Raw genomic sequence first — 16,218 nt, forward strand, 5'->3', positions numbered from 1 at the left:
TGTTTTGGTTTCCTGTTTTAGAAACTCTGTAATGGTTTCTAGTTTTGGTTTTCTAAAGGTCAATAATGTAAATTTTGGGACTACAAATGTTTGCATTTTAGAGCTCAACCAAATCCAGCTGTATGTCTTTTCTTTTATTAGAAATCTTTAAAATAGTACTTCGTTAAGTTCTTGGAACTATTATTTTTTTATTGAATTTGATAAAAGACATTTTGAATACCTTTCTAAAATTGATAAATGGATAAATGGATAAATGGAAGGTGTTTCTTTCTTTTAAAAAGTTAATAAAGTGTTGAGACTTTAGGTCTAAAAGTTTACATTAGGGATGTACACGAATTGTGTTGGGCTGGGTAGAGTTTTTTTCTTTGGACTAATAAGTCATTTCACATTAGTTATACTTACAACCTTGTCGGTTCTACAAAAAGCAATCCAACTCAAGTATTTTTAAACTGGGTTAGATTGGCCAATGGGTTAGGAGTCAAGAAAGCAATTGAGAGTAAGAGAGAATGTGAAATTTGAGGGAGAGGGAACAATTTGATTTGAGAGACAAGAGTGTGAGGTATGAGTTAAGATTTGAGACTGGGTAGTGTGATTGTGAGAGGCGAGATTGAGTGAAAGGTTTAAGATTGGTGAGGTCTAAGTTGAGAATGAGCAAAATGTCAAGTGAAGTCGAGAAAGGTCTCAAACTATCGAGGTTTGAGACTTTAAGCAGTGAACACGAGGTGAAACGTGAAAGTGAGGTGAGATGAGATTGAATGAAAGACAAAGGTCTAAGCAAACAAGGATGGAGCGAAAATGTTGAACCTGTGACCTGCCCAATTACTTCAAAATTTCATATTTTTTAGGTAGTCCAAGTTTAATTTGTTAGGTTACCATGTTTTCTTTACACCCCTAGTCAGCATAGGAACCTACGAGTCCCAAGAGGAAAAGTCAATCTCCTAGGTTATGGTTCAATCACGCGAACTAGTGGAGTTTCATAAGGAGAGACGACCAAGCAGAACTCACTGTGGTACCATGCAACTTAGAGGTAAGTAGGAAAAGCTAACTCTCTCTATACTAAGCTTAGCTAAATAATCCATATGCTAACTTATGATCGAACTGTAGTCGGTTTCACATCACACCAATGTAAATACTCTTACATAAGCCAACTTTAGAGATGAGTCTAAACTAGAGAAGTAGGTTGAAATACGTAACCCTCCAGTCTCTATCCAAAATTTCCACACCAACATAGACAAAAAGATTCACACAAACAATTTTATAAACATATGATATGATTTTAAATTTTATTAAAATGTAGACATTCAATTATGCGTCGCTATCTCGATATCAACAAAGTTATTCAAGTTTATAAACTTGTGTTGAGATCCCAATCGTCATCCAAAAGTTTAAGGTCTTATCTATCTTCCCACGCCATATATATTTTTAAATATATATATATATATAATATATGAGAGGGAAGAATTCAAACTTCTATGATCTCTACCTATATGATTCCATACGCATATAAAATCCAATGGTATACTCTCAATATAAATTATAGAAATTTTACACCTATCATCCAAATTCAAAAAAAAAAAAAAAAAAAAAGGAAAATGACGTAAGAAAATGTCCATTATTTAATTAATAATTAAGCAGCAAAATGCTCCCAAAACTCCGCACATTGCGCAACCGCCAGAAAAAGATCACCCGCCTTTCCGATCAAATTCACTCCGATGCAACAGATTTTCTGGAACCGGAAACCACCAGCCTTCCTCTATTCATATGCCTCGACGGTCCATGTCCACTCAACCAATCATCGCACCCGTCCAGAGTCGTCGTCAGCTGAAATGGCGGCGCGTCGGTCGCCAGCCACTGGTCCACGTAAAACGCCGTCTGTGAGCATGCTCTGTGCGGCCCCGCCGACGTAACCTCCACATAGTCGCAGTACCACCCGTGGTGGGATCCCGATCCGTCGGAGGTCAGGTTCAGTCGGCACACCGGTGATTCCAAGCACACGCCCCGTCCGCTGAATATGTCGATGTTGTCCCGTTCGAAATAGTCGTGTCCTTGTTTCATCAGCCCCCACGATTCTAGATCCGAAATCTCCACCGATTGGCCCCTTGAATCGCCGAGTTTCACGCTGATTTTCGAGTCCGTTCCGCCCTTCAGAATAGAACCTGTCTTCACGTACAATGTGTATACGCATTTCTCCTGCGCCGGAAAAACACTTTCATCACTTTTCATAGAACACAATTCCGTTCAGAAATTACGGCGATTTAGAACATTTAAAATTAACTTGGATCGTATCATTCATTCAGTTCTGTATCGTGTATCATCAACGTAGAAATCGGAGCATTGTTTCCCATTTTCTAAGCAATATTTCTCAGAACAACTGCCCTCTCGCAACTCATAATCAATCAGAAAAGTGAATCATTCGCTTAATTCATTATTCAATTAGTTAATCGGAACATCATCTTGCAATTTCCAAACAACATTTCTCCAAATAATTAGCCTCTCATAACTCTTAATCGATCTGAAATATGAACCAATCATTCAGTTTAATACAATCAACAAAATCACCAACGCAGAAATCAGATCATTGTCTAAACTACATTTCTACAATCAGTACCTGTCGTAAACTCACAACTCAAAATCAGTCTGAAATGTTGCCATAACTCGATTACTAAAGACAGAAACGAAAACCCAATGACGATGAGAAGCAAAAGCGAAGAAATATGTTAAAAGAGAAGAAGCTTACGGAAGATTTATCAGCCATTGCAGAGAAGAAGAGAGCGATGAAGATAATGGAGAAACAGAGAGAAGAAGACGCCATTTTTCTTACTTTTTCCGGTGGCAGTATAGAGATTTAATTAGGGCAGAAGGAGATAGCGATGATTGATTTATATACTGTTCCGATTGGGCGGAGAAGGTGGTTAGCCACTCTGTGTTTAGGACAGAGATTAACGCTTAGCTTTTGATTGACTTAGCAAATACAGCTCAACATGATCAAAATTAGTTTTTAATTACAACTTTTATTTCTTCATTTTTTTCATGGCTTTTTTTTTATATAGGTTAGAATAGAAGTATAATTCGAATTTCTCCGCTCAATAAAATGAATCTTGTACTGTAAATCGGCCAAAAATACTTACAAATGAACTATGGAGCAATGTGCATATGATCTGATGAAGAGATGCTAGGGTCTCTCCGGCCAAAATGTTAGGCTTATTGAACTTTTAACTTTAAAACAGAAAGAAATAGAAAACATTGATCTTCTAAAAGGTGAAATTTTTTATTGCATTTTTTCTCACAAAAAGGGACAAAAGCGCCAAATCAAACCAAACATTCAATCCAACAAAATCCAAATCCTTAATTCCTATGAACCAATCACCTAACTAAGACCTACTTGAAAAACCCTCTTCTTTGTTGCATAATTTCTACAAACATTTATGACGAACACAATGCTTCAACACTCCCCCAACCACCCTATTTCCCCTATCAAAGTTAAACTAATTCAAAGCAAATTTTCAGCTACGCCTTAAAAATTTTACTTTTCTCTTTTTGTGTTTGCCTCAGAGTTGCATCGTTCTTCAGTTTTTCCTGGGAAATGGGGATGAGCGTGTGGGATTGCTGTGTAGAAGAGGCGCTTGCTAAGCTTGGATTGCTCCAATTGCTCCGGTCTTTGAGACCCATTACACCATCCCTCGAGAAACTCAATCCCGAAGCCTCTATTGAAGCGAAGAAAGATGATGAATTGAAGGTGTTCGATGAAATGCAACCATGGGATAGGGCCTCTGTCGAGGTCGAAATTGCAGAGTCCACTGTCCAGAAATGGCTTCTTGACATTCCCAGTTCCGGTATGCTTCCTTGCTTTTGTTATGTGGGAATGAGATGGCATTACAGCTTCAACCCATTCTGAATTGATCATATTGTCTGTGCAATGTGAGTCAATATAATACAGATGCTTTGTGTGTGAATTGTGTAGTGGCTGTCTCTGTTTGTTATATCCCATGCATGTTTTAATTTAAAAACGTCCGACCATTTCAATTGTTATGTGCAAATGGTTCGACAGTATATAAATACTATTGCCATACCTAATTACTATAGGTGCTAAAATAAAATGATAGGGGAGTTGGAATTAAGAACTTAATCCTCTTTTTATTTTATCAACGAAAAGTTCCGTATCCTTCAAAAAATAAAAATAAAAGAACTTTTTGTGATCCACACAACAACTAAAGTGTCAAGGGAAATCAACATGCTCGAGGTTGGGATTCTCTGCACTGTTGAGCTTAATCAAATAGTTCAGTTTAGGTATAAGTTTCGTCCTTTCAATTTTTTACCAAATAGGCTCTTGAAGTTTAAAATTTACCTAACAGGTTCACCATTTTTATAGACTCATGGACCTTGAAGGAGCAAAGTCCTATACTTTTGTTTTTAATTGACCTGTGAATTTGAAACCCATCTAAATTTGGCCATAATCCAATCGATGGGAAAAGAGAGTGTTATTTCTAGTTTTGCTACCCTACCTCTGTACCTGCTATCAACTTCTACCTTAAACCTCTTACTTTCTATGGAAACAACACCTTCTGGTTGTTGCCTACTTATGATGATGCAAGCCTCTCTCTGTCACCCTTGTCGTCAAAATGTTGGTATGGAGATCTCTGGCTTGTAGAAAGTAAGTAGGCATCTTACGGGTTCTAACTGATTATATAGAAGTCAGTGAGAGATCTAAGCATTTAGTTGTAAGGTCTTTGAATCATCCTATGTTGGTATGTGATTAATTTTGTTGGAATAGTTGTGATTATATGACCAAAGAAGATCAAAAAAATATATCAAAACAATTTTCACTCATACTGTCTGACTCGAATGGCAAAGTCTGTTTGGCATTAAGTATCAGTGGTGCATCTTGTATTATATAATAGCTAGTTATGAGCAAATCTAGGCATTTTTTGGAGTCTCTCTCTCTCTTTTTTATATGCCTTTGTATATTCCCAAAGGCATATAAAAGAGAGAGAGAGACATTTAAACATGTCGTTCGACCCATAACAAACTCTTCCAACCCTCATTTACTTTATCTTGACTTTTATTGTGTGTCATATGGTGTTTCTACTTCGCATATTATTCTAATATTCGATGCCATGTTGTTGAAATTACTTTTTCCTGTGCAAAATAATTTAAATAAAAGGGAAAATTTTCATATCATCAATGAAACTATTTTATTCCTTAAAAAAGTGTCCTATATGTCCTATATTGCCATTGGGCTTAGTATTATTGGGACAGTGGGACCTTTATTTTTTATTCTTTCAACGTACCTGCTTGGTGTTTTTTCAGAGAATTAACTTTTCCTTTGTTTTATGTAAATTTGCTCTGTGTTCTTATAGGAGATGAGATTGTAACTGAAGGTGGTGCCATAAAATGTCTTGTGGAACATCCTCATCAATTCAAAAAGTTAGTTCTGTTTTCTGGAAATGATTATCTAGGATTAAGTTCCCATCCAACAATAGGAAGAGCGGCTGCAAAGGTGTGTTTAAGGATATTAACTCTTCAAAAGAAATTCTGCCTCTATTGTACATGTATTATTAATTCTTTTTGTAAAGTGCCTGAAACTCCATTCTAAACCAGGCAGCCCTAGAACATAGAATGGGCCCCAGGGGTTCTGCTCTGATATGTGGATATACCTTCCATCATAGGCTGCTAGAATCATCCTTGGCCAAATTAAAGAAGAAAGAGGTATGTATTGAATGTTATATAGTATTAATGCTTTAATCAGAAGTACTCTCATCTAGTGTATACACATTATGAACACAGATAAATCCAGGGCAATTACTGATTATTGATTTCAGTGTTTACAAAACACGACACAAGTGTAATTTGAAAGACCTCATAATTGTCAAAACTTAGAGATGTCAAATGTTGCTTGATGAAGCAAGTCACAATTAAATAAATAGAAGTTGCAATTTAGTGCGATATTTACAAATGGGAAATGAAAAACACTATGATACAAAACGAAACACATTTTAAGAGTTAAAAGCTTCAACATATGTTTCTGACAGATGATAAAATATTGAGGCTAGTTTGGTAAACTAAACACAAAAACAACCAGTTTTTACTCTGACACCCCGCTGTGACTATATGGCCATCATTGCAAATGCCTGCCTGAAGGTGCTCTAGCAAGAGTTTCTCCTGATGCCTCTCTTCTTGCCATAGGTGAGGGCCCAATATCTGTATAAAATACTGTTTCATTTAGTGAATATTTTGAAAACTCCAGCATTTTGATTTGTTGTCAAAATATTCATTGGGAAAGGTGAATGGCCATTTGCAATGTAAAATAAGAACAGTTAGGTGAATCAAAAGGTTGGAACTTTCTATATACATATGACCCGATCTAAGTAAATTCACATTATCAAAATGACTACATAAGTTTGACTGTATAACGTTGCAAATTTTACCAACCCAACCGAATATAAAAAATACTTCAGTATCATTACTACTACATTCTACATTCAACTGTGAAAACTGAACAGATAATTTATCATTGTTTAAGTAATATCTGTCTCCAGGTTCATTAGAGCATTGTCTCATTGAAGGTTTATAAATTCAAGGTAGACATATTTAGCATGAACATTTAACTTTTTTTTGGACCATATAGCATGAAGGAATATGATTGAAGCAATCAATTCGCACATTGGATCAATGTTCTGTTTGTGTAATTTGCATGTATCATGGATAATAGGAATCTCTTTCTGATTTTTTTAAGGTTCAACCCTTCTGTTGCTTATTCATATTTTATATGTGTGCTCAGCTGTGAAATAATTTTAATGTTTCTAGGATTGCCTTCTTTGCCCTACTGGATTTGCAGCCAATATGGCATTGATGGTAGCGATAGGAAATATTGGCTCGCTCTTAACTGAAGGCAAAGCTTCATTTGATGATCAGAAGATTGCCATATTTTCTGATTCATTGAATCATGCTTCTATTATTGATGGCATTCGTCTTGCGGAGCGACAAAGAAATGTGAAGCTGTTCATCTATACGCATTGTGATATGGCTCATCTTAACGACTTATTGTGTGTTTTTTCTTTTTACCTTTTTCTAACTTCATTCTCTATATGTTAATTTGATGTATTCAGATGCTTTGTTCCTGCTTCCAAATTATAACTGTTTTTTTTCTTTTGGGCAGATCAAGTTGCACACTTACAAAGAAAGTTGTCGTAACTGATAGGTTGGTCCTGCATACAAGTGGTTTTTTCTACTCTATCTTTTCTTTCTTTTCATTTTCTTGACTATATAACGGCCACCAACAAACTTAATGTGTGTCGTTCTTCTAAAATAGCAAACTTTTCATTGATATAGTGAACACAAAGCTTTAATATCCATAGGAACTCACACAGAACATACCCACTTAGAGTCAATCACTGTATTTGCTAATGGTCAGTGAACTTCATTCCTAATATGAAACAGCTCTCTGGGATGATGTTCTATTTGGTCAAATGAAAGCAGCCATTTCAGTAGCTTATTTGGTAGTCTACAACTTTGGTGATTGTGCTACTTAGTATAATCTTATATCTCTTGCAACATCTTCCATTAGCCTTTTACTGAATTTATTATGTCCAAACCTTTTTCCTTTTCCTAACTGCTAGTGTGAAATCGGTATTCGACATGTATCCTATTCATAATACAGCTTGTTTAGCATGGACGGAGACTTTGCACCCATGAAGGAGCTTGCAATGCTTCGCAAGAAGCATGGATTTTTGTTAGTTATTGATGATGTAAGTATTTTGAACTCAATGTTTTATTTAGAATTGTTTGAAGCTGTTTTAAGGCATTATGATCTTTTGGAAGTAGTTTGTTGCTATCAATTCCATTTATGGTGTAATGTATAATTTTTTTCATGTCTTCTGCACGTTTCGTTTAATTTTTTTAGTCAGAGCTTTCGTATCAGTTGTAATATGCATTGTTTGAGTCAAAAGCTAAATCTATATGTAAGAAGCATATATCTAAGTACTACTGTTCATGCAAATGTCAGGCTCATGGAACATTTGTTTGTGGCAAAAATGGTGGGGGTGTAGCCGAGATGTTCAATTGTGAAAGAGACGTTGACATATGTGTTGGCACCTTGAGCAAGGCAGCAGGGTGTTTTGGTGGGTTCATTGCATGCAGGTAATTGTTATTGCCATTCATTATATCACCTTTGTCTCACTTTAAAAATATCTAGAATTTAATTTCAGGTGCAATGATCGACATTAACAATCTCCTTATTGGCTATCAAAATGCCCAATGAGTCCATGACTGAACACTTGTTTCCATATGAAGGAATCATAGAAATTTTAGGGACTTGGAGAGAGCTTGGGAGGAGATGTGGTTTTTACCTAAGCTAGGTTTAATTCCTTTATGGTGTCGGGTCTCAAAGAATGTAATTACTCGTTTAGCTCAATTTTATATTAGTTAGTTGGTTGGCTCCTTTGGTTTGGGTGGGATGTTTTTTGTTAGGCCCTTGACCTTTTGTCTTATGCGTAGATGAATGCTTGGTTTTCTACAATACTATGTTTTTTTTCAATTAGAGAATGATAATTTCATTTAGCCTGCTTTCCATCCACCTGTTTATGTGATTGTGTTCTGTTCCCCCATGTATTAACAGGCAACACATTCTATGCTTCTTTTCCATAGTTTTGGAAAATTAATTTTGATTGGCTTTATGATTTTCTTCCTTCGACACGAGCAGCAAAAGATGGAAATTGCTCATCCAATCAAGGGGCCGGTCCTTTATATTTTCAACTGCTGCACCCATCCCTCTTATTGCTGCTGGCCATGGTAGAGTAGATTTGTTATCACTCCAATGACTTCAACATTAACTATATACTTTAATGCAAATCTCTGAAGAGACCATTAATGCACATTGCCTAGTCGTACCATTTATCCAATCTTGAAATTCCATGCTATTAATTAGACCATGTCTTAGCAGCTGCAGTTTTGGTGGCGAAGAAGGAAATGTGGCGAAGAAGGGAAATTTGGAATCGGGTGCAAGATTTTCGTGATTTGACTGGAATCCCAATCCAAAGTCCCATAATCTCTCTTATTGTAGGCAGTGAAGGGAAGGCATTGAAAGCCAGCAGGTGCTATGTCACCCCGACTCATTTAATTTATTATTTCAACCGTATGTGTCGCTTTATTGTTGTTATATACATTTTTTTTTTCTTTTGGAGAACAGGCATTTGCTGAAATCCGGTTTTCATGTGACTGCTATAAGGCCTCCCACAGTTCCAGCCAACTCATGCAGGTTTGCTTTATTTCTTGAGATTTTCCTTGATTTTTTACTTGACAATTTTCATCTGCCATATTCACTTTGCATTACTCTCTTAAACTTTTTCATGTGATTCTTAAACTTCAGTGTATGCGATTGTTCATTTGATCTTAGAGGGGATCTATTTCCTGTAGTTCCACTCTATTATAAAAAGAAAAAACATGACCAATTTTGATCCCTTGGGCCTTTGTATAATGAAAAACATTAAATGCACTCTTATTTCAAAATGGAGCTGATTTCTTTAAGAGTATGCACACTCTTCCAATCCTCGTACTTCATCTGCCAATGGTCCGTACCACTTATCACGTAGAAACCAATTAAATCTCCCTCAAGAAGTTTGAGATGGTGAATGTCAATGTTGAAATCAAAATTTCAAGGAAATACTGTATTATTATAAGCCAACGTGCTAGGCATTGATTTTGGACTAATCAATTGTACATTTAAGGATATAAAACCTTTACTTGTTAAATTGATCTAATCAAGTGTGTCGTCAACTCCTATCTCAGGCTTCGGGTGACCTTGAGTGCAACGCATACGACAGAAGACGTGAAGAAGCTGACCAGTGCACTCTTGCAGTGCATTAGGTTTCAAGATATCGCTATCAATGGTAATTCTAATAGGTTTGCAAGATTGTAGTGCATACTCTTAAGCTAAAATTTTGTATATCCTTATTAAGCTTATGAATTTATTATTTGAGCCGGTGGGAAAATTTTCAGTCCCTTTCTTGTTTGTGATTTAATCCCACCATTGGCATAGATAATTGCTTTCTGATTTTCATTCGTATATTAATAAATCTTTTACGTAAATTTTAGTTTTTTTTCCACTTATTTTCTTTCTCGTATATTTGTACTTGATTCTAGTAAAAAAAAATTTAACTGCCATACTTGAGTTTAAAATTGTGACCTTGCAATTCCATCTAGGAGATTTGCTCTAAAAGGCCTTTAAATTCAAGAAATTCAACTTGTATTTTTTTCTTTTTTTTAAAAAAAAAAGTTATAAATCGTCACAATACACCAATACTTTGATGAAAAAAAAATTCCCACCATTTGAGAAGTCTTAATTTGTCACAATTAATCCATTATTTAACATTTTCTACCCCCTAACAAAAAAATCTTCCTTCGATGTTCGAATTTCACATTTGTCGTATGTTATTTCTAGTATTCTTTAGTAGTATTGGGATTGACTAAGCAATTTTACAAATACCAATGCAATATACTAACACCATTATAATCACCATTTCCTCCAAATTCCTGTTTGTCAATTTAGGTTCTACAATAACACTAATTATACTTGTACCGTATACCGTCCCCCAACAAAAACACAGGTAATTAAATGAAGTTAGGCTGATATATAATAGAACTATTTATCTATATTTTAATCCCCAAACATACTTGATTAAAACTGACCAAAGTCAAATCACTCACCTTCTGAAAATAGATCTAGAGATGATTTAGAGGTTGCAAGATCCAACAACCATTTATCTCTCATCAGCAACCACGAAGGAGTGGAGGAAGGAGACCCTGAGCATTCCTTTCCTTCCACACCATCATTCTCTTGATTTCCACATACCAACTGCATACACATAAAAATGGTGTCAAAAAGAAAATTAATGAAATTTGCTTAAAAACTTCAAAATGGAAAAAAAAAAAAAAAAAAAAAAAAAAAAAAAAAAAAAAAAAACCCACCTTTTCATAACTTTCTAGTTTTTAAACTTGTATTTTTTTTTTTCATCTTTCTTGATTAAACATTAAAAAATTTAAAAACTATTTTTTAAAAAAATTACTTAAATTTGAAAACATTTGAAAAAAAATAGATAACAAAATAAAACTAATAGATAACATGTGGGTGGTAATAGTATTTTTGTTAATTTTCTTTATAAAAATATAACAAATAAAGGTGAATTTCAAAGAGTGATATAGAGGATGGCAGGGCAGAAAAAAGAATTAAAATATTTCAAAAAAGAAAGAAAAAAAAATAGACGCATGATAAATTAAGATCAAACAATTTAAGGATAAGGGTTAAAGAGTGAGAGACGCATACATTTGGCAAGTCATGGCAGGCGGTAGCATTGGAGTGTCTCCGTTGGTAGGTGAGTGTCCCACAGAAAGCAAGGTCGCAAGGTCCATGAGGAGGAACCTCATTAAGGTTGATGAGATTAGGGTTTGTTGTGATATTTGAGAAAGTGGCCGTGGTAGTGGTTGTAGTGAGTGGACGCATGGCCAATGGTTTAACAGGGGATGTGGGGTGGGGCCCAAGAGAGGAGGGTGAAGGTGAGAGTGAGATTAGGCGTGGTGCAGCGGTGGTTGAAGAAACTGAAGGTGGGGTTGGGACCACAAAATAAGGTTCATCGTCCTGCAGCTGAGGGGACATTCCCATATTTGGCCATAGAAACGTACCCTGTGGTTTGCAAATCCTGAACCCACTCTTTAGCCTTCGGATTTTTGCTGCCTTGTCCTCTGTTTTTCCGACCATATTACCCTCTTCTTCTCCCTCCTCCACTTTTGATTTTAGGTTCCTTGTCGTCTCCTGCATTATTAGACATTTGTAATTAATGCAATTGTTCATCGCATTAATGGTATATGCCTATCACCGATCTCAGTAGAATATAGATATCTAAGTTATGATCTACCATGTATGATTATTAGTCAAGTACTCAAATGATAATGTGTGATTACCGAATAGGTGGCCCTTCTTTTAAATTTAAACTTATTTCCCGGGGAAGCTAAGAGGAGTTATATTTTTCATCTTTATTTTTATTTTTTATTATAATAAAAAAAACTATTTTAAGTTGTGGCCTCATCGTACATATATAGTAATATGTGATTGCAATGCATCATTCAATAGCTATGTCAAAATAAATAAACTATTCCTTCTTCAAAAAAATAAGTACACAGTTCAATATTCATGAAATAATTTGGCCTGTCCAACCCCTGACACGTGTAAGTTCTAGCTACGTTATAATTTACATCGGTAGGCAAGTTCATTCTTTCTAAAAGTAAAAAAGTACGAGAAAAGTGCCATTTAATCGCTTTGTATTTCTCCGATGGGGTGTCTTAAAAGGTGGTAGTGTGAACTTGTGCATTTTTGTTGGTAACATTGACATCATAATTTATTCTATAAACCGCCCTGTCCTCATATCAGAAAAAAGAGAAACAAAACAAAAATAAGACTTTCCCCAATTATCCTGAACATAATTTGCAATATAATTTCTCTCCTAAGCACACGTGGTTCATACCTCCATTCCACGCAGTGATACAGAAATTTCATACCACGAGAATATCAGCGAATAATAAAAAAAAAAGCTGTGGGCTTCGTATTTGGTTACCTCCATTCCACGCAGTGATAGTGAAATCTCTATTAGCTGTTCCTCGATTTTGACTTTTTTATTCATCAATTCGTTGTAGATTTCCTGTCATTAAGCATGTATAAAATGAAATAATAAGTAAGAGTAATTGGGCCTTGGAAAGAACTAACTAGTCCTTTTCAAAATCATCACCTTTAATGCAGTCAAGGAATGTATTTCGTGGTCCAGACTCGTGGATGTAACATCGGAAATCGGTTTAGTCACGATATTTAAATCTTGTTGCTTTGCAGATGCCAGTTCTTGAATGGATCTGTACATTTTTACCCAATGAAACAGTGCAATATAGATCCAAGACCAACATTTCGGGAAAGTTAAACAGATATAGAAAAATTAGATCATAAAAAGATAAAGGATAAAGTAGGGTCAAGGACAATTTAAAATTGTATTTTGAACATGTATAAGGTGATTACTAGGGGCAGCCAAATGCAAAATTTAATTATTTTTCCTCAGACAGCAACTCTGATAAGAACTTGAGGAAAGAGATCGAGATTTCGAAGCAAGGAAAAAATGACCATCCACATGTATGAACAACGCCATAGAAAAGAAAGAAATAATTTACTTCTTAATATTGGCAATCTCAACGTGGAGCTCCTTGATATCCCTGACACAAATGGGATCCTGTGTAGGGTTATCACCCAGCTTCCAACCAGGTGGCGGTGTCCAATATGGATCCTGCACTCCAGCCTCCCTTCTGATATTTACCAAATCGGCACTCTCCAGCCAATATTCCATTGCACCATCGGCATTATGTCGGCGACGGAATCTGTCAGCTCCACCAGGTGCCACCTTTCCGGCCATGTGCTTCAGTAGATGGTCCAGCAAGCCCGTATCACCAATCAGCTTTCGAGCTTCAGCTCTCAGGGCTGGCCTTAGTATTGGGTTCCCAAAGACTGCTCCTTTGGTCTTCATAATCTTCAGCATGTTCTCCTCCGCTAATTTATATCTTCAATGGAATGATTAAAGCAACCCATTAAGAGACGACTAATCTAATTTGAAAGTTTCAAAGTTAAAACGAGTAAATATTCGATTGTGGTTAGGGTTTCTCACCTCTCAACCGACCATCTGTCAATGGATTTCTTCAGTTCTTTTTTCCTACCTGTATTACGGAGTTTTACCCCATTTTTCTTTTGAGGAGGTGCATTCTTGAGATTCTTCTGAACGTTTCTAGGGCTGTAGCGTTTCCTCTTGAGGTTGTTCCGTTTTCCATACGTGTCTTTCATGACCTTAAATATTTCTTCCTCGTCCTCTTGATCTGTTTTCTTGTCCACTTCTCCTAAACTCTCGTTTTTTGCTTCATCCAGCTGATCGACCGATTTTGACAAAACTACAATCTTTTTATCTTCGTGCCGACCTATGTATTGAACTTGCCGCCGGCTACCCCACTGGACCATCCCAGTAAACTTGAGTTCTGACCAACAAATCCCCTTCTTTGATACTGCATTGTTGACCTCCCCACCAGAACCCGAGCTTCGATCTCTCTCAGTGTTCTCCGACGGTCCGATCCAAAAGCTCCAGGAATTTCTTCTATTTTCAATCTCCGCGGTTTCTATTCTCCGGTAGAGTGCATCTCCAGCAATGTTTGAACTCATTATATACTTCTCATTTAGTCCAGGGAGCCCTTTTCCATTTGGATTGTTGCAGTTACGGAAATGTGTGCGAAGCGAATAAACACTTGGGTATCTCAAGGATACATTGACTTCATCCTTTTCACTCACCTGCATTATCAAATGAACAAAGAACGAATTAAAAGGATGAAATTTTATGCCTAATTAAGATCATAAATATATATGGGTTTGTGCGAATTTGGTAAAATACCATGACTACACGGATTGCCCTTAGCTGTTCTGGGGTAGAAAGTGAAAGCTTTGAGTGGTCTATTTCATAGAAAGAACCCACTTTTATTTGCTCCAGGTAACCCTCTGGTTCACAAAGGCCAAATGAGAAGATGAATCACAGTTATCCGAACGTTACCACAGTGGCATCATATGCATAAATTTAAACGAAGCAAAGGGTAAAATGGGGACAAGGTAGATGAAAATCTCGAAGCAGAAGGAGTGGAGGTTGCTGTCATTACCAGCGGTACAACTCGAGGTCGCCACAGCTGAAGATGGTGGCAGCGCATGTCTGGCTGATGCAGGGGTTTGTGCGGCGTCTACGGAGCTATGTTCCTGTCTATTCTTCAAGTACATTGCCAATTTCATATCCTGCTCAACCAAAAATACAAATTTAAAATACCCAATTTTCTTTCGTAGCAAAGTATAAAACCTATAAATATATATCGACTACTAATTTCATTACCACACACACAGACTCCCTTCAATGCAAATGACCGAGAAACAAACCCTTCTACAATATACTAGCCCAGACTATGCACCTAAAACGGTTTTTCATAGTAACAATTTACCCGGCTCCATGTGTGCGCGTGTGTGATCATGCACCAAATATATACAAAACAAAAATTTAGGAAGAGAAATTTGCATTATCCGTTGTTACGTGCATGTGGTTTTCTAATCTCATCATTAGCTATATTGTGCTTTTTAGCTGCGACACGTACACGATGCAGAAAAAGTAAATTTTCAGAAGTTAATATCCTTTTTGGGGACATAAAAGTATGTGCATTAATTATAGGCGTCCTTTTTTTAATCCCTTCTTTTTTTTTTTTTATCCTTCCTTTATATATTACTACCAAGTTAAAAATTATTTTGGTCTTCTAACTGTTCCATTTTTGTTCAAATATTTTTAATTGAACAATTTGAGTCGTTTGTACGCTTACGATAAATCTTGAATTTAATTTATAAAATTATTTTTTTCAAAATTAATTAAATAATAATAACAATTTTCATGCAAATAAAATGCAAAGAAGTGAAAGACAATTTTCACATTTGACAATTGACAGTAAAAGAAAATTCAATAGATAACAAAAATATTTTTTGAAAAAATAGGTACTAAATTTAAAATTTACTGATAATACATTGACTAAAATAAAAATAAAAAACTAAACTAAAATTGAATGAGCTTTGCTATAGCAACCAAAATGATATTTTATTATTTTGTATATATATTCTATATATGTTTATCACAAGTAACCGAAATAAATGGTTTATCCATAAAAAGAAAAGGGTAAGTGAAATAAAACAAGCCCTTGCTCGAGTAGATTAGATTATGGATGTACCTCTCTCTTTTTTCTTTAGGAAAAAAAAACAATTGAATATATTGTATGCAAGCAAGGAGACTTTAGTGAAAGTTAAATTTTATCATTGTAGTATAAAAAAACGACAGTGAACACATGACGAATATAAATGCGCGTGGGATTGCAAATTGGTAATATGAGAATATATTATAGTTGTAGGTGTGTGTATGTGATATACATAGAGAGAGAGAGATTGTGCTAACTTCAGCTGCATCATCAAGTACGCACGAGCTTGCCTCCATAATTCTGAAAACCTGAAAAACTGTCCTTGTAACAATTCGTTAACGGTGGAACCAATGAAATAAGAATGAAAATAAAAATAGTTAATCTGAAAAGAATGCAAAAACTGAAAAAAAAAAAAAAGATCGTTATGGGGACTTTGCATTT

The 16,218-nt window shown here is 35.7% G+C and overlaps 3 protein-coding genes across 4 annotated transcripts; 1 reads left to right on the forward strand and 2 right to left on the reverse strand.

Annotated features, from left to right (window-relative positions):
• Positions 1 to 1,491: 1,491 nt before the first annotated feature.
• On the reverse strand, positions 1,492 to 3,307 carry LOC103482902 (PLAT domain-containing protein 3-like). The gene is made up of 3 exons (XM_008439285.3): positions 3,129 to 3,307; positions 2,738 to 2,921; positions 1,492 to 2,190 (listed from the first exon to the last, which is right to left on the reverse strand). The coding sequence occupies exons 2-3, from the start codon at positions 2,810 to 2,812 to the stop codon at positions 1,705 to 1,707; spliced, it is 561 nt and encodes a 186-aa protein (XP_008437507.1). The 5' UTR covers positions 2,813 to 2,921; positions 3,129 to 3,307; the 3' UTR covers positions 1,492 to 1,704.
• On the forward strand, positions 3,100 to 10,083 carry LOC103482901 (8-amino-7-oxononanoate synthase). 2 transcript variants are annotated; one of them, XM_008439284.3, is made up of 12 exons: positions 3,100 to 3,258; positions 3,553 to 3,833; positions 5,358 to 5,497; positions 5,599 to 5,706; positions 6,805 to 7,043; positions 7,157 to 7,198; positions 7,658 to 7,745; positions 8,003 to 8,136; positions 8,699 to 8,787; positions 8,939 to 9,089; positions 9,185 to 9,253; positions 9,784 to 10,083. In XM_008439284.3, exons 2-12 carry the CDS (start codon positions 3,584 to 3,586, stop codon positions 9,911 to 9,913), a joined length of 1,440 nt encoding a protein of 479 aa, XP_008437506.1. In that variant the 5' UTR covers positions 3,100 to 3,258; positions 3,553 to 3,583; the 3' UTR covers positions 9,914 to 10,083. The 2 variants fall into 2 exon arrangements, with proteins under 2 accessions (XP_008437506.1, XP_050945900.1); XM_051089943.1 differs by lacking the exon at positions 3,100 to 3,258 and having other exon boundaries at positions 8,945 to 9,089.
• On the reverse strand, positions 5,790 to 14,853 carry LOC103482900 (protein DYAD). Its single transcript, XM_008439280.3, has 9 exons — positions 14,716 to 14,853; positions 14,457 to 14,560; positions 13,689 to 14,356; positions 13,201 to 13,584; positions 12,774 to 12,891; positions 12,603 to 12,686; positions 11,318 to 11,803; positions 10,702 to 10,849; positions 5,790 to 6,198 (listed from the first exon to the last, which is right to left on the reverse strand). Exons 1-9 carry the CDS (start codon positions 14,840 to 14,842, stop codon positions 6,116 to 6,118), a joined length of 2,202 nt encoding a protein of 733 aa, XP_008437502.3. The 5' UTR covers positions 14,843 to 14,853; the 3' UTR covers positions 5,790 to 6,115.
• Positions 14,854 to 16,218: the final 1,365 nt, after the last annotated feature.

Source organism: Cucumis melo, chromosome 9 (genome assembly GCF_025177605.1).
Source record: "Cucumis melo cultivar AY chromosome 9, USDA_Cmelo_AY_1.0, whole genome shotgun sequence".
Taxonomy (NCBI): Eukaryota; Viridiplantae; Streptophyta; class Magnoliopsida; order Cucurbitales; family Cucurbitaceae; genus Cucumis; species Cucumis melo.